The following is a 22,717-nucleotide window of genomic DNA, read 5'->3' as shown; positions in this document are numbered from 1 at the left end:
GGTTTTCCAGTAATTTCATCATTTTAAAAAAAATATTAGTTTACATGTATCATGTTGAATGAATCGAAGACAATTGTATATTAACTAAATGTTCAATATTATCCACATTTACATGGATACATCTGAAAATGCTGTTTGCACATCAAAGGTTTCCATCCAAGAAAAGCATTATAAACATATACTGCAGCATATGTTTATAGTACTTCAGTATATTAATGGAAGTTATTGAGGAGGAAACAAAACAATTTAATTTAACAAACAAAACAAAAACCCAAGTTTGAAATCAGGCAGGTCTGCACTTTTTCCTTCTGCCTAGAATTCCCTGCTGATATTTTTTAATAAAAGAAATTATTAAACAGACTTAGAACTGCAGCATTGTTACTTAAGTGTGGACTGAAGCCAAAACTGAAGACACATCTTTGTTTTCAGATGTACCCATGTTATGAAAAACATCCCTGTGTAGCTGCATCTCCACCTGAGTCTTTAACCCACTCCGTGGATTAAACCTTGTACTCAGATTACCAGTGTGCAGACAAAAAATAAAACTGAAGTGCAAAAATCAGTACTCCGTACACTCAGTGCAGTGATGAGCTGTCAGAACAGGACTGGAAGAATATAATTACAGAATATCATCTCTAACAGGTGATTGATGTACAGTGTAAGGCTGTAACAGCACAACGCTCCCAGGACTCCAGGAAAACCTATTTTAAAGTGACCTCTGAAAGCAGCACGTCACACTTAGACGTACAAAGACGCAAAGTGAAACGGCTCACTACAAACTCTGGAGCACAAACTGGAAAAGAAATTAAACGCTACAGCAGTTTGAGGACAGGTAAAACCTACCAACTCCTCCTCGGAAAACTTTATTCACCATTAGTCACTTTAAAAACTGTGCACAGGACGACAGCATTTACACTGGAAGACTGTCTGTTTTACTTAGGATTTTAAAGTCAGGCTCAATTAAGGAGAACTCAGTGGGTACCATGTGCCCCGTTTGTTTGATTAGCATCATTAGAGTACACAGAGGCCCAGGCTTAAGCAGGGCACTTAAACAGCTGCCTTTATGAAAATTGTGTTACACAGTTAACAAATTGTTCCAATTAAACTACAAGATGCATAAAATTATGATCCTAATGCTCCTATGGAAGAGTGCTGCCCAAAGGTGTTTGAAAGAGACAAGCAAGCATGATAGAGAAGAGTTGAGATGCTGAGACAAAGTAAAGCGCTCTCAGGGGCAGATTATTAAGCACATGTAATTAAAGGGCAGGAAAGGAGGACTACTGTACGTAGTGCAAATGCAGCCTAAAAAAACAAACAAACAAAAAAACAAAACCCAGACATTTCTGCAGCTGCAATGATTCAGTACCAGTGGACACCGTGTGCGTCTTTTAATCAAAACTAGAGGAGACTGGGTGATGCAATTAGAAGAAACAGATTCACAAAATCCAATCAGGTTTTTTTTTTAGCATTTGAGAGAAAGATGGCACAGCTATGTGGATGAGTATGACCAACGTGGTGCTGGTTTATGAAATATTAGTCAAATATAACCTAAAGAGCACGGCTGCCTATAACAGTGCTGTTAAAGGATTTTGATAAATTAAGCAAAAAATAAATAAATAAATAAAAAAACTGAATTTGACCAGCACCCAGACACAAAATGAGGAAGAAAAAAATGTTTATTTTAAATAAAATTTAAACAAGCAGTTAAAAATAAATGTAAATATGTCTGGTCTGTTTTACATGGGTGGAGTTCAGAGAATGTGATTTACAAATGTGCACATGTCACCGAGTAATCTACATCAACTACAGTGACTTATTACAAAGACCAAGTGCAAGTTCGGGACGGGACGCAATTTGGCACAGGAACTGAGGTTAAAAGAGGAACGATAAGGCCTTGTATGTACAGGAACATGCCTCAGGTAAAATACATCCACCTCTGAGTGTGAATGTGTCTGTACATACATTTACACTATGTACTGATTGTTCTCTTGTTTGTGTGGCAGCAAGCTCTCTGCCCACCACCGACTACATCCTAATACTGATTCAGATGGATGTGAACAGAACTGAAAAAAATAAACAAAACAACCTTTTTGTTAAGGATTGGCTGCTGCTTTGAATCAAGTACTTCTTAATAAGAGCTGATGTGCTATTTACTCTTCACAGGCTCAGATGGTTCAGATTTCTGACTGTAAAACAACAGAACAAATGAATAACAAAAACCTTTAGATGAACACAAAGCTCACTGGAAGAGCCATCATCTCTCTGTAACAGTGTCAACTCTGTTGTACCTTCATCTCTCTTATTACTGTGACTACCAGTAACAGTCACTTTGTCACGTGTACCACTCATTCGCGCCATTCCTCTGTTCAGCAGTTAAAATGAGATTTTCTGAGCAAATTTCATGCACCATCTTTCCCCTAAAACAAAGCTTTCTACACATTCTTTTTAAAATCTAACACCCTTTTTCCTCCGTACGTGCATCAGCTGTGTCTAAGAATCCTGAGCAAATAATTAGAAATTTTCACTCTGTCCTCGGAAAGCCCAAGTTTAAAAATCCAGTCATGCAATCCACACTAATCTATTTCTCATCAGCTGAGAAAAACAAAACAAAACACATTGTCCTCTAAGCTTTCCCTCTTTTGCTAGAACTACGCATTTAGCTGCCTGAGGAGTGTGAAATGGTGAGCGAAATCATTAACCACAGCAGTCTTTAAAACAGAATCAGTAACAATAAAAAACAAACAAACAAACAAACAAAAAAAAACCACAAACAAACAAAAAAAACAACCTTGAAATGAAACTGGTTTTCGTTCAAAGGGAGTGTGAATATAGATTTGCCAAATCGCCTGGTGCCATGCTCATGCCCCACTTATCTCTGACACAGTCCAACCGACCCACACAGTCGCACTACCGGCTCTTGTTAAAATGGGAGCTTCTTCAGCTGCTCAAAGGTGATGAAGAACTGAGAAGTATGTTAAGGAAACAGACAGTGGATTGGCAGATACAAATACTTCAATGCATTTACCTTGCAAAAAAAGTTGGTATTCAAATTGCACCAATGAAAACACTGACAGAGAGCATCATTGCCAGCACTACGATGGTTCATGGGGTAGGCTGAACAAACTCACCAAGTCCATTACTTGATTGCCATACAAGTCAATTTAATTTGTACTGTGCAAAAGTCTCAAGCCTCCTTTAATTTCTTTATATTTTTCGTTCAAGGAGCCAGACTTTCTTTAAAAGTACAGCCAGTGGCCAGCCGTTACCAAAAAAAAAAAAGTTATTTAGCAATACAAAACAAACAAAAAGAAACATACTTCACTCATAAATATAAACTGATTAGTGTGTAATTATGTTCTCTAAGAAACTGATGCATTCTCATAAATGCATAAAATGAATCCAATAAAAATACATAGGAGTGGGCACTGGTTTTGAACAGTGGCTGAGATGGACATCATCCTTCTGCTTAATGGAGTAATGGAATGCAAAGGTCGAGGAGAGGAGAACTCATAGGCATTTATGTGACATGGAGGCAGTGAAATTAATTAAGTTGAGGATAAAATAAGCTTTCTATACATTTGAACCTTGAATACAGGAGGAGCGATGCAGTTTTCGTCCTGGTCGTGGAACACTGGACCAGCTCTTTATCCTCTCGAGGATACTCGAGGGCGCATGGGAGTTTGCCCAACCAGTCTACATGTGTTTTGTGGACTTGGAGAAGGCATTCGACCGTGTCCCTCGGGGGGTCCTGTGGAGGGTGCTCTGGCAGTATGGGGTGTCTGGCCCATTGCTATGGGCCATTCAGTCCTTATACGACCGTTGCAAGAGCTTGGTCCGCATAGCCGGCAATAAGTCTGACTCGTTCCTGGTGGGTGATGGGCTCCGCCAGGGCTGCCCTTTGTCTCCGGTTCTGTTCATAATTTTTATGGACAGAATTTCTAGGTGTAGCAAGTGGCGGAAGGCTTTCACTTCAGTGGTCTCAGGATCTCATCTCTGCTTTTTGCAGAGGATGTGGTTCTGTTGGCTTCATCAGGTGATGGCATCCAGCTCGCCTTGGAACGGTTTGCAGCCAAGTGTGAAGTTGTGGGAATGAGAATCAGCACCTCCAAATCTGAGGCCATGGTCCTCAGCCGGAAAAGGGTGGAGTGCCCACTCCGGGTCAGGGTCTCGTCCCTGACCTGGAGGGGTCTTGTTCATGAGTGACGGGAGAAGGGAGCCGGAGATCGACAGACGGATTGGTGTAGCGGTTGCAATGATGCGGACGCTGTACCAGTCTGTTGTGGTGAAGAGAGAGCTGAGTGTAAAAGCGAAGCTCTCAATTTACCGGTCGATCCACGTCCCTCCCCTCACCTATGGTCATGAGCTGTGGGTAGTGACCGAAAGAACGAGATCGTGAACACAAGCTGCGGAAATGGGCTTCCTCCGAAGGGTGGCTGGCCTCTCCCTTAGAGATAGGGTGATAAGTTCGGCCATTTGGGAGGGGCTCAGAGTAGAGCCACTGCTCCTCCACATCAAAAGGAGACAGTTGAGGTGGTTCGGGTATCTGAAAAGGATGCCTCCTGGGCGAGGTTTTCCAGGCATGTCCCACTGGGAAGAGGCCCCGGGGCAGACCCAGATCATGCTGGAGAGATTATATCTCTCGGCTGGCCTGGGAACGCCTGGGTGTTCCCCCAGATAAGCTGGAGGAGGTGACTATGGAGAGGGAGGTCTGGGCTTCTCTGCTTGGGCTGCTGCCCTCGCGACCCGGCCCCGGATAAGTGGAAGAAAATGGATGGATGGACAAAATAAGAAGTGGCAGGCCTAAAAACTGGAAGTCATGTCCACTGGGATTTATAACTACCCTGGTATACCATAACACCATGATATAGCCCGAGTCTAATAGGGATGGCCAAATGCTAAATTTTAAAGTACTAGCAGTTTTTTTCCATATTATATATCTAGATTTACTATTTCTGATCCTATTCCAGGTCTTTTATGGAATTAATTATTTTTCTAAGAACTAGAAATGATCCAAGTTCAAGTTTTGTTTACTTTAAAGGATACAATGATGTTCCAAGGTCCCAGTCGTAGCCAGTTAGGCCAAAATCCCTTGTAGAGAGCAAAGAAGCCTTCATTCCTCCACGTCTGCATCAGTCCATCCAATGTTCCTTTGTAAATGGGGTTTCCAGACAAAACTCGCTGGTTCATCATTCGAGTTCTGACCACATCTACAGGATTGGAGGCCAGTGCCCCCGCCAAGCCACATGCAAAACTTGAACTGCAGAAAAACACAGAATGCAGATTAACTACAGCTGTTGCCACTGCACAGCTAAAGACAGACTTTAAGAATAGTTTAAACTTACATGAAATGTGCTAAAATAGTGTCTCCCATGAGGCCGGAACGAAGGAGGTGCTTCTTTGTTATGTCATAGACAGGAAGTTCCACTCCGACAACAATAGCTGCTCGCTGTGCTGTGGGGATGACACCCTGAAGACGTGAAGGATGGAGAAAATGAATCAGACCGTAACACACTTACAGTGCAACTCAGTGAACAGAATGAAGCAAGATGGGTGCCTATTTTCCTTGGGGGCATAGAAAAGTTGCTTTTAGGCTTTGTGCTAAACTGTGGATAGATTGGACCAGATTAATTTGTAAAGAAATCACGTGAAGAGCTAGACCAGACCTTACTGTAACTTTTATGGTCAAAAACACCTTGACCTAGCTATACAGCGAAATGCAGCACTCACTCTCCACAGCCCTCTGGTGCCCTCTGTCTGGTAGATGTTGATGAAGTTGGACATCATGCTGCCTTGGAGCAGGCTGCCCTGTGCCTGCATTCTGATCTAAAACAAATGGAAACACAAAACAGTTGCTAAACTTTTGGCTCATGGATTAGGTTTAAAAACAGAAAAAGGTTCAACTATAAAGTTACTAGTATTATGTTTCATGAGTGAGTATTTCTCAGCATATCAGTGTCACAACTGCTGTTTAATAAATAATAAAGCAGTGCTTTGATATTGACAGCACACACATTCCAATATCCTAGGGCTTACTGCCAACATTAGTAGTCACCTTGAGAACATCTGTAGGGTTGGCCAAAGAGGACGACAGGACTCCAGACACGACACCGCAGAAGACGTTGATGACCATCGTCTCATCTGTCACAAAATTACACAAATTGAGTCAAGGCAGAGCCAAAACCAACCAGCAAACTAGCAAATACTAGATCATCCTATAATTAACTATGAATTGATGTCTAAAGGGTTATTTCTAGAGATAACGTAAATTTTATGAACACTTAATTCTTGCTTTGTGTATCAGTTTTGGTACACTATTGCATCTTCTCTGGGTCTAAACATCAGTGTAATTATTTAGAACAGCAACCGAGACAACTCAGTACAATTATTATTATTATTCTTAATGTCTGTAGATTACAGAACAAAGTGTTAATTTTGCAAGGATCCAGTTACTGTATAGTGTATACAGTTTAAAATATAAATACAATTTCTTTAATGCAAACTAACTTAAAGTGTTGACTTTTTGTGACATTAACAAAAAAAAAAAAAAAACCCACATATTGGCATTATTTTAGGGCCTGTTTTGAAACATCTGTTGAGGAAGAAAAGTTCAATTGTTTTTGCACCTTGTACTTTCAACATCTCACATCAACGTCTGATCACAATGAGAAAAATCGACATATCAAAGAATCAACCCTTTTAAATATCTTACATCCTTAAAAAATGACAAATCAAGAGTAGAGCTCAACTGATATATCAGTCTCTCTCATTTCAGCATTAGTGTAAATGTTGATGTTGTTGTTCACACTTTTTTACATTTCTTATAATGCTGAAAATAATCCTCATGAAAATGTATAAATGGTATTATCACAGTTCAGTGTTTACAGCTGTTTCTAGACAGATATGAGAGTTTTCTTGCAGTCCAACAGTACTAGCCATTAAAGTCTGAGCATGCGCTAAAAAAAAAACGAAACCCAAAGTTGCCAAAAATAAATTTAAATTAAAAAAAGGAAATGGCCTGAAAACAACAACATAAAGCAGAATGGAGTAGGCAACACGGCTAAGCAGACAATGCATAGTCAAGTGACACCTTAATGGCAAGTTGCTAACTAACTTGTAAGATCTTTTGCTAGTAGGTGAGAACCTACCCAACCTCTGACTATTTTTCTCTTTAAATGCATACTACAGAATATTGTGTATCAACAGTAGCAAATGATACACTGGAATTATTTGAACTCCACAGAAATCATTATTAGCCTCAAAAAGAAACATTAGCCGTTAGCCTGTCTCTTAACTAGAGCCTGTCTGAAATGAAGTTCTCTTAATTTTGAGTAAAAGCTACAAAATTAGGATAGCTATTTCTGGAAGGTGGAAAGGTTAAAAATATGCTAAAAGGCACCAAGTTGAAATTACAGATTCCTATTCAGAGCTCTTATCAAGCACACAGTACTTCACAGTCAGTTTTAAGAGAAGAGAGAAGGAGAAAATCAAAGGCGTAACCATTGTTTGGCTTATCTAATTTTCTCATATTTTCTATAATCTACATTGTGCATACTGGCTTAAAAACATTCAGATGGTTGATCTCATTTGTAGTAACCAAATGTGGTGTCTACACTGGATCAAGGAATAGAAATCTGACATTAGCAGTACAACAGTGTAATCGCTGTGTTGCTTATTAAGGACAGAAATGTACACATTTCCCTGTGATTTGTGGTCTCAAATAAGGTCAGTGCAAGTACAAGCTGGCAAGTGTGCTGACAAATGCCATCTAAATTCAATTTTATTATATTTTATACTGACTTTTGTTATTTAGCATCAAACCACAACAACTATTGCCAAGGTGGCTGGGATGGTGCCTCCCCCCCCTCCCACTTATGTCTTTGGATGACAGTTACTTAAACTAAATTAGGCAGGTGCATAAATTTGGACACCCCAACAGAAAAATTACATCAATATTTAGTAGATCCTCCTTTTACAGAAATAACACCTCCAAACACTTCTTATAGCTTCCAATGAGAGTCTGGATTCTGGTTGAAGGTATTTTGGACCTTTTGTCTTTACAAAACATCTCCAGTTCAGTCGGGTTTGATGGTTTCAGAGCATGGACAGCCCGCTTTAAGTCACACCATAGATTTTCAATAATATTCAGGTCTGGGGACTGAGATGGCCATTCCAGAACATTGTACTTGTTCCTCCTGCATTCGTCTCCCATACAGCATCTCCTTGTGCAAAGTGCGCTGAATAGTTGAACGATGGACAGTGACACCATCTGCAGGAAGATGATGTTGTAGGTCTTTGGAGCTGGTGTGTGGGTTGACTATGACTGTTCTCACCATCCTTTCCCTCTGCTTATCTAAGATTTTCCTTGACCTGTCACTTCCAGCCTCAATTACAATTGTGGTCTTCCATTTCCTCACTATGTTCCTCACAGTGGAAACTGACAGCTGAAATCTCCGAGATAGTTTTTTGTATACTTCCCCTAAACCATGATGTTGAACAATCTCTTTGAGAGTTGTTTTGAGGCTCCCATGTAGCCACTCTCAAGAGAAGATGCAAAGAGGAGAAAAACTTGCAATTGGCCACCCTAAATACCCTTTCTCGTGACTGGATTTACCTGTGTATGTAGGTCAAGGGTCAATGAGCTTACCAAACAAATTTTATGTTTCAATAATTAGTGCTAAAGGTATTCAAATCAATAAAACAACAAGGGTGCCCAAATTTATGCACCTGCCTAATTTAGTTTAAGTAACTATTGCACACTTTCTGTAAATCCTATAAACTTCATTTCACTTCTCAAATATCATTGTGTTTGTCTGCTATAAGATATATTTAAATGAAATTGCTGATCCAAACAACCAATGATTTATGAAGGAAAAACGTGAAAATTATCAGGGGTGCCCAAACTTTTGCATACCACAGTATATAAAAAGGAAGCCAATTTCAGTCTCAAACAACATCACTTTCCTTTTCTGGCAAAAAAAAAAAAAAAAAAAAAAAAAAAAAAAAATTATGCAATTTTGTGCTGTGCACACTTAATATCAAATATATGTTTGACAAATGGATAAAAGCTTATCAGAGTATCAGTATCAAAACAGCCTCTTTCATAGTTTCCTGCCTTTTCCATCCCCACTCATCTTTCTGTCCCTTCCTTCCTTCCTTACTGGACGCACTTTGCCTGTTGTTTAGCTTGCAAATTACTGCCGGGATGTTAACTCACTCACTTCCAGATGGGTCAACACAGGTGTTGTACTGTCGCTCTATTCAGAGGAAATATGTTGGAAAAAAGAAATGTCCAACTTAACCTGGGTAAAATGTTGGGACCTCAGTGTGTGTTTATCAAGGCTGATTTTGATTTTTAACAAATAAAGGACATCCGCTCAGCTAAGGTGAATGTATTTTATTCATTACCAGGGGCAAATTATCATATAACTGCTTTACTTTCAACCATTTCCAACAAACATACAAACATCATTAACCTCTTTTCATCCACTTAATCTCAAACAAGTGACAACACAACATCCAATATTTTGCAATCCAAACAAGGAAGAAAAGATTTGCAAGGGGTTTTTTCATGTTTGATGCACAAAACTAGCATTGATTGCAAACAAAGAAAAAGAATGAGCATGAAAAAATGAAAAGCAAGAGAAGCACGGTCATGCACAATCAATTTTTGGTTCACCTGCCATGGAGACTTTTATAGTTATGAAACTGCACCAGCCCCAGATTTATCGAAGGCCAAGAGCATTTTAGAAGCCGAATTTTGTGTTAATTATTCCACACTACAATGTTAAATGACTCTGATATTCTGCTGTTTGGTTTGCTGTCCTAGAAATATGACTTGCATAGTAATAAAAAAAATAAAAAAATAAAAAAATACTGGCTTTAAGTCAAATTGAGGTAAATCAGTGCACTGCAGCTTTGGTTATGCTCTATTCCTTTTCAATGTCAGTATATCTTAATGATCAACTCAACACTTGGCAAGAAAGAAGAAATGGCTGTTGTGTCTCAGGGAGCCGTTAGAGAAGGACATTTATTGATATTCACTCTGGACTGTTTAACTGAGCTTCAAAGTTCGCCTTAAAGATCATGGCAGGCTTGTAAAGAGCTCGCTTTGTGTAGCAGAGTTTTTACCATTTAAAAAATAAATAAATAAACAGCAATATTAATCTTTTCCCCTTTCTCCTGTCTAATTCCATCATGCTTCTAGTGCTAACACCACAAACCTCTGTTACATCCGTGCCCGCACCACTAAATTAGATATTGTCAGACAGTGAATACTAGCGAAGAAGACGACGACGAAGAAGGATCGTCAATAATAATGATGCCGTTGCTGGGAAAAAAATGATCAAACATCTTAATGAGTGTAGTTGTAACACATTATCTTTGCCTTACTTGGTTCCCTGTTGCTGTGCATATGCAGAGCTGCCTACATTTTAACTGTGCTGATAAAGTCCAGCACAGAACCTGCGTGAGCAGAAAATAAGCAAAGGGAGTCTGTTTAAAAACAGTTTTTCTGGAGCATCTCTATTTCAACCTCATCTATGTTTGGCCTTTACCTTTGTGACAGATCCCTTTCCTCTCCTGTACTATATAAGCCAATAACATAGTATGTTTAAACCATTTGGAGTTCATTTTGTAAGCTTACTGATCCTCAAGATGCAATGCAATATTACTTCAAGTATTCCAACGGTGATTTGATTCCAGTTGGAAACACAAATCCCCTTTGGAGGGGTGTCAGAAAGGGCATCGGGCTCAAAACTCTGCCAGATCAAACCATGAGCTACTTGTTATGGTGAATCCTTGTAGAAAAGGAGCAGCCGAAATATCCATTTAGTCATCATTACTGGGTATGCTGAATGGAAGATGGTCCTTTAAAAAAACAAAACAAAAAAAACAACAACAACAACAAAAAAGAAAACCCTTTACAGCAGGGGTGGGTAACATAAGAAGGGGAGGGCTGCACCATAAACAGAACCCAGTTCAGCTTTTTAGCCTCCACAACAATCCCAGATTTAGACTTTTTGTTTTTATTTCACTTTATTTTCAGTTAGTTTACTTGTCTGTGTTCAGCTTTTAATTATTTGAAAATGTTTAGTTTTAGTTTTCTATTGTTTCAGTGGTAGTTTTAGACTTTCTCATTAGTACAGTTTGGAGGGTGTTTAGATATTTGGAGAAATTTAGAAAAAGAAAAAAAAAAAAAATCACAACAGACGTCACAATACAAATGCACCTCTGTGTAAAGCAGGGGTAGGCAACTCCAGGCCTCGAGGGCCAGTGTCCTGCAGGTTTTAGATATCACCCTGGGTCAACACACCTGAATCACATGATTAGTTCTTACCAGGCCTCTGGAGAACTACAAGACATGGTGAGGAGTTAATTTAGCCATTTGAATCAGCTGTGTTGGATCAAGGACACATCTAAAACCTGCAGGACACCGGCCCTCAAGGACTGGAGTTGCCTATCAGTGCTGTAAAGAGATGACCAAAGTGCCACATAACTGCTTGGGTTTTCTTTTTTATTCCCCTCCCAAAAAGTCAAAGTTCTATTTATTGCACAGCCCAGTGTCTTTATATTAACACATTAACTAAAATGCTTTACATAGTTTTTCCATTTCATATGTTAAAGGGGTCAAAGATATGACTCTGAATAGCAGCATCAGTTAACCAGCTAAAATGCAAATGTAAGAAAATGACTCTCTGTCCGTTCTGTTTTTATTATGGAAGATCCAAGATAGCTTAAAAAGCATTTGCTTACTGTAATCTCTGGTTTTGGCTGAGCCCAAACTAAAATCTTACAAATCAAATGCATGTTAAAGGACATTGTATCAGTTTACTGTGAGGACAGAATAATTGTTATTCTAAATTTTATGCCGTATTAAAACACCTACATGGTTGGCCAGTTGTCTGGTTTAGCTGATTAGAGTAAATGTGAGAATACTATCAAGTTTTCAGCTGGGTTCTGTGTAACTAACTAATGAAACCCTGTGAATTAAAGACAGTCTAAAATTTGCCTTTTAAGGAGAACTTAGTAAAGGGACACAAAAAAAAAAAAAAAAAAAAAAAAAAGAATATTAGAGTTAGAAATAGTGGTACCAACCTTCTGGCTGACTGACAAATAGCCTCTTCAGAGAATTGTAGGTTCCTATCTTGATTGTCCCATAAGAAGCCTGTCTCAAAAGAGCCGGGGAAATTCTGTGAGGAGAAGATTAAAAAAAAAAAAGTTTGATTCAAGTCAGTTCCTAAAGCGAGTATATATATCAAGAACTTACTTGCGTGGCTATGAATGCAAGTCAATACCATTTCGGCCTTATTAAGGATTGTGAAATTCTAGCTATTGTCTGTTACACAGAAAGTGCTCTGAAAACACCTGAATGCTCTAAAAACAAAGAGAAGCTTGTTTTTAAATCTTTTTCAGAATGGATTGCATTACTTTCCCCACGGGGCTGTCAGCTGAATTCAGCTCAGCCGCCCACAAAGTGTAGCAGCTCTGCGTTCAGTCTTTATTACTGCATATTGTAGAGCACATCAAGGCTCCAGACTAATGTTCAATTTTTTTCCCTCCCCACATCAGTAAACGTAAAAGAGTATTCACAGTGTCTTATCATGTTCAAATAATCAGCCTTTACTTGTCATGAAGTTGTTGCTGTGGCACATTCTAAACTATTTGTTCTGATGATTGCAAACAGTTAAGAAAAACCACATGGTGAACAACCATCCAGCTTTTCTCCTTCAGAAGGTGAGTACCAAAGGGCTGAAGATGAGTGTGGCTGATAAATGAGAAGCGAATGAGTCCCACACTTTCCCACACTTTTTGCTTTTCTCAGACTGCAACATCCTCAACTTGTGTCTTATTCCACCCACGAGAAATGTGAGCAGAGGAGTGGAGGCAATATGAATTTAACAGAATGAGAACATATTTGCCTCTGCGCCTCAGTTAAAGAGGGCATGTGGTGCAGCTTCATCATAAATTGGTTTGTTACTGCCCACCTACTGATGTATGCTACGATCTCAGATGTAACAGCGCTCATGACATGGTACCATTTAGGACTTAGTTAAATTGAGAAGGGTGCAACATGACCAAATGTGAAATCATACACACAAGAGCAAAAAGTCTGATTAGCAGCTTCCCCTGTATGCCTGTTCTCTATGCTCTCCACACGAATTTTAAGAATTCAAACATTTTTCAGTATGGTGGAAAAAGACCGATTTCCTGGTCACTGGCAGGAGGATAGAGGACAGAAGAGACAAGGAGGCATAATTTAGAGAACTCAGAGGACTTTAGGCTTTACTTGGGCAGCCAACCCAAGTATATTATTAATTCTTCCCGCCTTGTGGTTTCCCTAACAGCTCGCCAGCTAGCTACTCTGGCAATCCATGATATTACTGACCTTCCACCAGCTCCAATCCAAGATAGTGGAGTTGGAGTTCATCCACAGGGTGAGAGACAGCTGACTACATTGTTCAGGTATTTATGGCCACAAAGTACTTCACAAATATTTCCACTGGAGAATTTATTAACTGTGTTATTCAATAACTCATTTAAGAAAATGTGTGCAAAGAAAGGAGTCACAAATGTGAACACAGGGTTGCTTAATTATGGGTTTTTTTGGTCAGTAAGACTATAGATATTCATCACGATCACTCAAAAGGAAGGGATTTATTGAATAAGAAAAGAGTTGTTTAACTAGATTTCCTATGAACCCGGACCTCGTGCATGTGTACAAGTGGCAAATAAAATATTTTATCTTCATCTTTCTTAAACTTTTATTACACCTTACCTAACAAAAGCTAAATAAACTAAACCAAACATACAGCAGCATGGCAGGGATTTTTATTAAGGGGTAAAAATCAAGGAAAGAGATGTGTTGAAGGCCAAAAGAGAAAATTATTTCAAAGTAGAAGCAGCACAAATATTGTTTAGGCTGAAATTCAAATTCATTTATTGCATAGCCCTGTGTACAGACCCCTTGCAGCTCATATAGTTATATTTTTTTGCATATCATATATTTTTACTATATTTCTCATATGCTGTCTTTATACATTTATTATTCCTTTAAATGATCACTTATTCTATTTCTCCATTTTATATGAGCATTTTTTGCATCTGTTGTGGACAGCAAAGGAAAAATTTAGTTGTACAGGGAAACATGTTGGGAAATATTTTGTTATATGCAGATATTTTGTGCATATGACAATAACACTTTGAAACTTCAATGTGAGAAACACTGACAGTGGTGAGTTTATTTTTAACCAGTGGAGTGCATTCATATTTACTGAGGTTCATATCCCGACCAACCTAAGCTGCTGACCACTCTAACCATACGTGACCCGACTCCCTTCTACCCCCCTTCCACAAAATATCATGAAGCTAAAATAGAATACTAAACTGCTTTAACAGAGCAGCCAGCAGCAGCCTGCGTCACCCATATATGATATCAGAAGTGAGTAGCAAGTAAGACTATTTGACTGCACAATGAGAGAAAAGAAAATGAGATCTCCCTGTCTTCTAGGAACAATAATTTACCTGGGACTGTATGCACACTCCCTGGAAATAAGAGCTGGTAGGACTGAAATTCTAAGGAAATCTTTATTCAAATAACCCCCACTTAAACTTACAGCGGAGTCTTATTTCAAAGTGTATTAGCTCTCAGTAAAGCTCAAATGAAAAACACTGGCGAGGGGGGCAGTCGCGTCTCTGCAGCACAAGCAATGTAGACAGGGAGATAGCAGAATTATTTATAACATTAGAGAAAATATTAAATACAAATGGACTTTCCTACATATAAGAAATGATGGAGCCAATCAATGAGGTTTTGGCATTCCACCAAAGAGATATAAACCAGATTTTTTAACATTGTTGCTACAGAGTTAAATTTATTAAGACTTTTCTGTACATCAAATGGCCCAGAAAATACAGGAAATGCTAAGACATCCGTTAGGTAAAGCAACACAGGCTCTTTGCCAACACTGCTTATGTGCACAGTCAGCCTACAAAGGCTCAGCTGAGTCAGAAAACAAAAACGTATTAAGCAAAGACAGGAATTTTTAATCTTGATCAAGCAATAGCATTCATGTAAACTAGAGAGATGCATCACGGAAAACCTTTCTACAGTGAAACTATGACATGTTATGCAGATCAAATGAGTGGCCTAAAAGATAATATTCCATACCCAGAGTAGAGCGCCCGAATGCCCTCCTCCTTCCCGATCCTGAACAGAGCATGGAACATGCCTCTGTAGCGCACCTCTGTGTACTGAGACTGACCTTGGACCTGTAGTCTGGTCTTAGTAAGGTCAATGGGAAATGTGCCTGAGAATGAAAAATAATGATAAATAGGGATTAAAAACACATTTTATGTGGTTTATTATTTTATTTTATTTATTTTATTATTTTAAAAAGACTCAGAATACAGAAACAAATGTATATCATGTAGCTCTATGTTCATATCATATACAGTAAACATCAAACATGTTAAAAGAGAAATCTTCTACTGAAGTCAATAGATGAGTTCTACAAGAGGAAAGATAGTGGTAGAAGCATAACTTCCAGAAAGTTTATTTTTGGCGTTTAAAAAAACAAACAAAAACAAACAAACAAAAAAAGATTAGTCTGAAATGAACGCCTCAAAATTACATATTGATTATGACAAAACTATTATTAACAGTTACTTTAATCAGCACTCAAACCACAGATTATTCAACAGAATTAAACATTTACTTATTGTTTATATTAAAAAGAAGCATGTATTTTTTAGTTGCAGAACTTCTCATTCAGTTGCAAAAAAATAAACAAACAGGTCCATGTAAAATGGACTAACCCTGCCAGAACCGAGCAGAGAGTAAATCTGAACTTTTATGGAGACACTTGAGTGAAAGAATATGATGGGCTGAAAGCCAAAGTGTTGTTAAAATTTAAGTTTGAATGCCTCCATGGCTCTTGCTACTGGTTACTTGCTCTTAGAATGTCATTGTGTTATTAGTTTTACAACCCAATTCTAAGCAACATGTATTTAAACACAGGAAATGTATTTTTCTTCATTCTTTAAGACTCTAAATAGAGCAACAGATGAAATGTTTTAATTTTGTCTCATGTTCTCTGGGGGGGAAAAAAATAGAATAGCCCTTTATTGTCACTGTACATGTACAATGAAATTGGAGGTGCTCCACACCAACTGTACCGGAACAAAATATATAAATAGTAGACAATAGGATTAAATAGCAAAGAGTAGCTGATGAAGAGTGATTTAAATGGGCTTTTGCATGGAGCAAAAAATCTAAATATGATTTTGAATGTGATGATTGTGTGAGAGACACAAACTGAGGCTAAACACCAGACTTTTGTCAGCACTCAACAATCTGGACTGAACTTTGTGAATGCCACACACCTGCGATTGCAGAATGGGGAACACAATTATCACCAAATGGCTTTGACATTTTCTCTGCTACATGCACCATTTCCCTTTTTGGAGCCAGTGTTATCTGTAGTGATGCATTTTCCTACAATACTGGCGGTTAAACATTTGCATACAACGCGCTCTACTCGTGTTACATTAAAGCATATACCCCCGACTCCCAAAAAAATATATACAAAAAAACCCCAAAAATACACCTGATGGTCAATGTGTGGATATTGCGGCGCACCACGTACCGAATTCTGCGACAATCGAGGCCATCCCTCCGTAGATAAACGGCTTCCAGTTCAAGTTGGCCATCTCCGTGGCGGCGGCTGCTGCTTCCACCTGCTGCAGCCCCGCTAAAAATAGAAGAAGACCACCCAGACAGAGGTCAACGCAGTGCTGCCACCTCAGACAATACAACATGTCGACAAACATTGAGGTAAAAGAGGATGCTACAGATCAACGAAGTGCCTCAGCATCAGCATCCCAGCATACTGCGCCGGAAAGAGACGCCCCGCAGTATCGAACGCGGTGAGGAGAGCCGTCATATTTGTTGTGACCCTACTATTGGCTTATAATAAAGTCAATAACATTTTCGGCGTCTTGATTGGCTGGGGTGCAAGAGGCGGGCACGGAATGCGTTACCGATAGCAACAGTGCCAAGAGAAATAAATGAAGTTATTTATTATTACTACTAGTCATAGAATGACAAAGAAGCTATTTTATTAATGAAATCTAAATCATATGATGATATATACAGTTTTAATCATTTTATAAAATGGTCTTTTTTTTTCTTTTTTCTTTTTTTTTTACAGAGATGATCGCCCACCTGCTTCCAGCGTTCCGCCTCGAAACAGATGGCTGCTGCTAGGCTAAATGCTACTTCTAAAAAATTACTAGCCGGTCTGTTAGCAAATTTACCAACTGGCAACCAGTTACTGTCAAACTGAACGTACCTGTGCTGTAGATAAAGTCCGCGACCTTCTATGCAGCTTGGTTTCCCATGTGTCAGAGAATAACTATGCATTGACTTTAATAAAATGCCAGCGGAAAACTTCTCACCTTTCGTTAGCTTCCCATTTACGCTAGCGCCAACTGTGGCAGAATTTGTAAAAACAGGATTTCCGTTAACACTTTCAAAATAAAACGCCTTTTGTCTAACTAAAGTAATCAAGCAATGTAATTTATGTCGTTACGGTTAAAGCAGTGTTTACACAAATAAAACATAAATAAACAAAGTAATGCTAAATGTAATTTCAGGTGGCTAAAAATGAAAACAGTGATCTTAAAATAAAGTTTCATGGAATAAACAATTTTAAACTAGTGATTTAGCTAGGCTACTGATGGTTTACTGTTGTTGCACTTATTTCTAAATGTTTATTGGGTGTTCATCTATACAAATATATAATTAACCACCACAGCTGATAGATCTTCAGGAAAGCTGAATTTGTTTTATTGGAGTTGTACTGTGGAACAGGTCTTCCCCTGAACAGTGTGAAACACGCAGTCATACAAAAGTAAGAAAAGTACATAGTTTTCTAATATCTTTTCAGGTAGCACATTAAATTAAAATCCATCCACAGCATTCAAACTGTGATATATTTAATCACACCCTAGCGTTTTCATCATCATATTTCTTTAATGAACCCTTACTCCTTTATCTTTGTGCTCTCAGTTGTATGGCAACACATATTCGGCATTTTTTTTTTCTTGCGTGTTTGCAACAGATGAGAGACTCCATTCTCAATAAAACATAAAATCGGCAACTTGAAACAACCCAAGTTTTTATTTTTTTCCGATTTCTTAATGAAATTGATTTTACATACGATGCAAAGTTTTCTTTCTTATTTTATTATGATTTCCTGTTGGATTCTTTCACACCTAACTGCTCTAATGCTAAAGTGTTTGTTTTCTTCTTCTTCTGGCTGCTCCAGAAGAAGCAGCTTGAGGTTGACATATCAGATCATCTGCCCCCATCTCACCTAATCCATATCCTCGTCTTTGACGCCAACCCTCTACACGTCCGCCTTCACTACCTCCTCTGCAGTCTTATTTCCCTCCTGCCTGGCAGCTCCATATTCAACATCCTTTGTCCAGTACTTGCACTATCCCTCCTCTGTACATGTCCAAACCATCTCAGCCTTCTCTTTGTAACTTTGTCTGAGCTGTCACTCTGATTTACTCATTTCTAATCCTTTCATTCCTGATGTAAATCTTCAGCTCTGCCTCCCGGCAGTGCTACCATTTCAAAACTGTACATCAGAGTAGGCCTCACTACCATCTTGTAAACCTTCCCTTTCACTCTTTTTGCTATCCTTTAGCCAAAAATCACCCCTGACAGTCATCTACGCCCACCTCCTCGACTCTGCCTGTGCTCTCTTCCTCACCTCTCTTGTGCATTGTCTAATGGCTGTTGGTTTGCATGGTTGACCCGTTGTATTTAAACTTACCCATGCAACCTAACTACCTTCACTACCTGCAAGTGTTACAAAATAAATTCACTCCCATTACTTTAGCATTAAAAAAAAGTACCCACCCCCCTCAAACTGCATCTGTTTGGTGCTTTAAGCACCTGAGAGTTGCTCATCAGGTAGCTGCACAGCATGAAAACATACTTCCATTAGGGACACAAATAAAAATGCTGTGCACAAATGACATTACCTTTCAAAATATGACACCTGAAATTTTTCATATGATGAAATGTTGATCTACAGTTTCACTTATGTAATAGGAGTAAAGGGCATAAGGGCAACATGGTTCAGCTAACATGTCTAAGGCTTATGTTTCTTGTACAACCGTGGCACATATTTGCAATGAATGAGCCAAGTGTTACTGCAGTGTTTAAGCTTTAGTAGTTAGTCCAGGTTGCATTCACTGGGTTTTGATTATGATCTACTGTCTTGTTTTTATCATTCTCTTTCCTTTTCAGGAGCATCATGCTCCTCTGTTTCTTGTGGATTTTCCTGCATTTTGAACCTGTGAAGACAGCACTTACATCACAGGATACAGTAGAAACAGAACACAAAAACAGCTCTTTGGTAGTTATTAGCAGAGGGAAGAAAGTTTGCGCTTGCATTTCAAACATTACAACTCACAAAGCCTCCCGGAATTTAAATCAGCAAATTTTCGACTACCCAGATTCTTTTATGTAAATTAAAAAAACTGCAGTAAACCCCTTAAATGCTTTTAAAAGAGGACTGCTGATGTCCTTTCCACATCACTCACATGTCAAACAGCAAATATCCACAATGCTAAACTTCATCAGTAGAAAAATATACATTGGCTAGGTATTCTTCTCCTCTACATTTAAAATATAGTTGGAAAATATCAATAATAAACAAAAACGGGCAGTTGGAGCCAAATTCAAGGGAAACTGAGTGAATGGAAACTCTGCAGTCCGAAAGTTTAGGGATGCATTTCCTCTGTTTCTTCTTCTAGAGGGCATTCTTGATGAAATCCAGCCTTACTTGTTCAGGCACAGGAAGTGGTGTGGAATCACAGAGTGGTGCGCAGCAGCCGAATGGCTCGCTGGTAAAGCTGTTGGACAACTGACACCAGATTCCTAAAGGAGAAAAGACTGAGTTTGAAAAAAAAAAAACAGGATGGAGAGAGAATCGCTCCAAAATTTAGTGTAGATTCACTTCTTTAACACTACGTCGTACATACTGGTGACCTGTGCTGCTCTTTCAGATCTACCATCTGAACATCTGTGTGATTTTTAAATAGATATACAAATTGTCATGACCAGTGACCACTGATCAGTAGTCACGAGTACCATTCACAGAGAGTTGGCTGCAATCACACCATTGTAGGATGGTGAAAGATGTACCCTTTGGCCCCCTCCTCGATTCAGAGATGGTCTTTCCCTTTTCACGTAAATGGCCTCCTTGACTGTCCGCTCAAACCAGCGTTCCTCCCTGTCCAGGATGTGCACATCCTCACCACTGAAAGAGTGTCCACTGCCCTGTAGATGTAAATAGACTGCAGAGTCCTGGCCTGACGAGGTAGCTCTTCTGTGTTCTGCTATCCGCTTAGCCAGAGGTAGTTTGGTTTCCTCGATGTATAAAACACGGTTTACAATTTGCATATTAATTATCATGACACTGACCTCACAGTGCATTGCTAGTCAGTGGGCTGGTTTCAGTCATTATGCAAATGTAGTTTATAAGGTTGGAAACCTGCAGTCAGCAGAGACTGAAGAAGTCACATGGATGAGTGACGAAACGTTTTCCTACTGAAACCGCTACGTCCAGATCAACAGAATCAACCTTTTGTGATTTCCTTACCTGGATGATTGAGCATAGTTGTTAACAAAATTCTAACGATACCATCTGAATGTCACAGATATTTAGACTCATCAGACCAGGCAACATTTTTCATCTTCTGCTGCTTCAAGATTCAAAGTGTTGTGCCTTTCGGGATGCTTTGCAAACCTTTGTTGTGATGAGTAGTTAGTCACGTTACTGTTGCCTCCCAATCAGCTTGTAGCAGTCTGGCCTTTTCCTCTGTCTGATATCAACAAGGCATTTACCCCTGCTTTTTCAGACCATTCTCTGTAAAGTCTAGACACGGTTTTGAGTTAAAATCCCAGTGGATCAGTAGTTTCTGAAATAGTCTGACAGCAGCAACCATATCATTCACCTTCAGAGTGACTTAAATCACCTTTTGTCTCCATTTTACTGTGCGCAGAATGCTGCTACTATGTGATTGGGCGATCAAATATTTGCAGTGATGAGCAGTGAGTAAACAGTGAGTGTATGTTTTATGGATACTCACTGATGCAATCCTGCGGACCACCAAGCGTCTTTGTCTTTCCTTTGCCTTATTCCCCCCCTTCCTTTAGCAGTCCAGCATGAAGGCAGTTTATAGCTTAAGCAACTATTTTATTCAGACCCACAGTGGAGTGAAGATTACTTATTTACTTTTTTGTGTGTTTCTTTAGAGATTAGTCTGGATTAGAAACTGAGCCTACAGCTTAGCTGCTTCTAGCACAGGCTATAAGGGGTGAATCAAAGATTAAGCAAAATCCTTTGACATAATGATTAATATGTAAAGCTTGAACTTTTAATTGCATTCCTCTCCCTCATTTCCTGTCATTTAGCTACTGTCTGGTTGTTGTAAAGCCATAAACATGATTAAAAACATTATTTAAAAAAATATGTATGAGGTTACTCCGCTGTTTTTCATCTATATCAGGGGTCAGCAACCTTTAACACCCAAAGAGCCATTTGGACGCGATTTCCACGCAAAAGAAAACACTGGGAGCCGCAAATACTTTTTGACATCTAAAATGAAGATAACACTGTATATATTGTTTTTTTACCTTTATGCTTTGTGTAAACAATTAAGGTGTGTTGCTTAAATCCATGAAGTACAGAGAAAATTACATTTTATTTATGTAATTAACACATTTTGAACTCTTAAAGAAATATAACAAAAGGAAAGACACCCAGCTGAACTAAAATAATCCATGTAGGAAACAAAAACTGTTGTGAGCCGCCACCCTTATATCGCCTTTGGGCTTTTGGAGCCTTGACTTGACTTTTAAAAAAATGATTGGGAATAATTAGCACAGACGTTAAGGCGCCTTGTCGCCTTAACGTCTGTGTTATCTATGCTGTTGTGTTGGTATGTATTGGGCTGTGCGCTTTAACACCGGCTGTATATATACCGGCTGTAAATATGCTCTCTCTGTATAGAGAGAGCATATTTCTCCTGTTTTGGCTTCCCTTCACTGGTTTCCTGTTAAATCCAGAATTGAATTCAAAATCCTGCTCCTCACATACAAGGTCTTAAATAATCAGGCCCCATCTTATTGTAATGACCTTGTAGTACCATATCACCCTATTAGAGCACTTCGCTCTCGCTCTGCAGGCCTACTTGTTGTTCCTAGAGTATTTAAAAGTAGAATGGGAGGCAGAGCCTTCAGTTTTCAGGCCCCTCTTCTGTGGAACCAGCTTCCAGTTTGGATTCGGGAGACAGACATTATCTCTACTTTTAAGATTAGGCTTAAAAATGTCCTTTTTGCTAAAGCATATAGTTAGGGCTGGACCAGGTGACCCTGAATCCTCCCTTAGTTATGCTGCAATAGACGTAGGCTGCCGGGGATTCCCATGATGCATTGAGTTTTTCCTTTCCAGTCACCTTTCTCACTCACTATGTGTTAATAGACCTCTCTGCATTGAATCATATCTGTTATTAACCTCTGTCTCTCTTCCATAGCATGTCTTCTATCCTGTCTTCCTTCTCTCACCCCAAGCAGTCGCAGCAGATGGCCCCGCCCCTCCCTGAGCCTGGTTCTGCTGGAGGTTTCTTCCTGTTAAAA

At 39.1% G+C, this 22,717-nt stretch overlaps 1 protein-coding gene across 3 annotated transcripts; it reads right to left on the bottom strand.

The window, feature by feature from the left end:
* Positions 1 to 207: 207 nt before the first annotated feature.
* slc25a14 (solute carrier family 25 member 14) lies at positions 208 to 17,482 on the bottom strand. Of its 3 annotated transcripts, none has more exons than XM_085364720.1 (9): positions 17,349 to 17,482; positions 16,644 to 16,748; positions 15,167 to 15,305; positions 12,094 to 12,188; positions 6,053 to 6,138; positions 5,728 to 5,823; positions 5,343 to 5,467; positions 5,044 to 5,257; positions 209 to 2,962 (listed from the first exon to the last, which is right to left on the bottom strand). In XM_085364720.1, exons 2-9 carry the CDS (start codon positions 16,705 to 16,707, stop codon positions 2,921 to 2,923), a joined length of 861 nt encoding a protein of 286 aa, XP_085220846.1. In that variant the 5' UTR covers positions 16,708 to 16,748; positions 17,349 to 17,482; the 3' UTR covers positions 209 to 2,920. The 3 variants fall into 3 exon arrangements, with proteins under 3 accessions (XP_085220845.1, XP_085220846.1, XP_085220847.1); XM_085364721.1 differs by having other exon boundaries at positions 17,455 to 17,469; XM_085364719.1 differs by lacking the exon at positions 17,349 to 17,482 and having other exon boundaries at positions 208 to 2,962; positions 16,644 to 16,909.
* Between the last annotated feature and the right edge of the window lie 5,235 nt (positions 17,483 to 22,717).

The sequence above is a fragment of the Diplotaxodon limnothrissa genome, linkage group LG10 (genome assembly GCF_057381915.1).
Source record: "Diplotaxodon limnothrissa isolate DT_005_m linkage group LG10, D_limnothrissa_male_GT1.1, whole genome shotgun sequence".
NCBI lineage: Eukaryota > Metazoa > Chordata > Actinopteri > Cichliformes > Cichlidae > Diplotaxodon > Diplotaxodon limnothrissa.
Note: the sequence above shows the minus strand (reverse complement) of the source record. Positions and strands in the feature narration are given on the sequence as shown.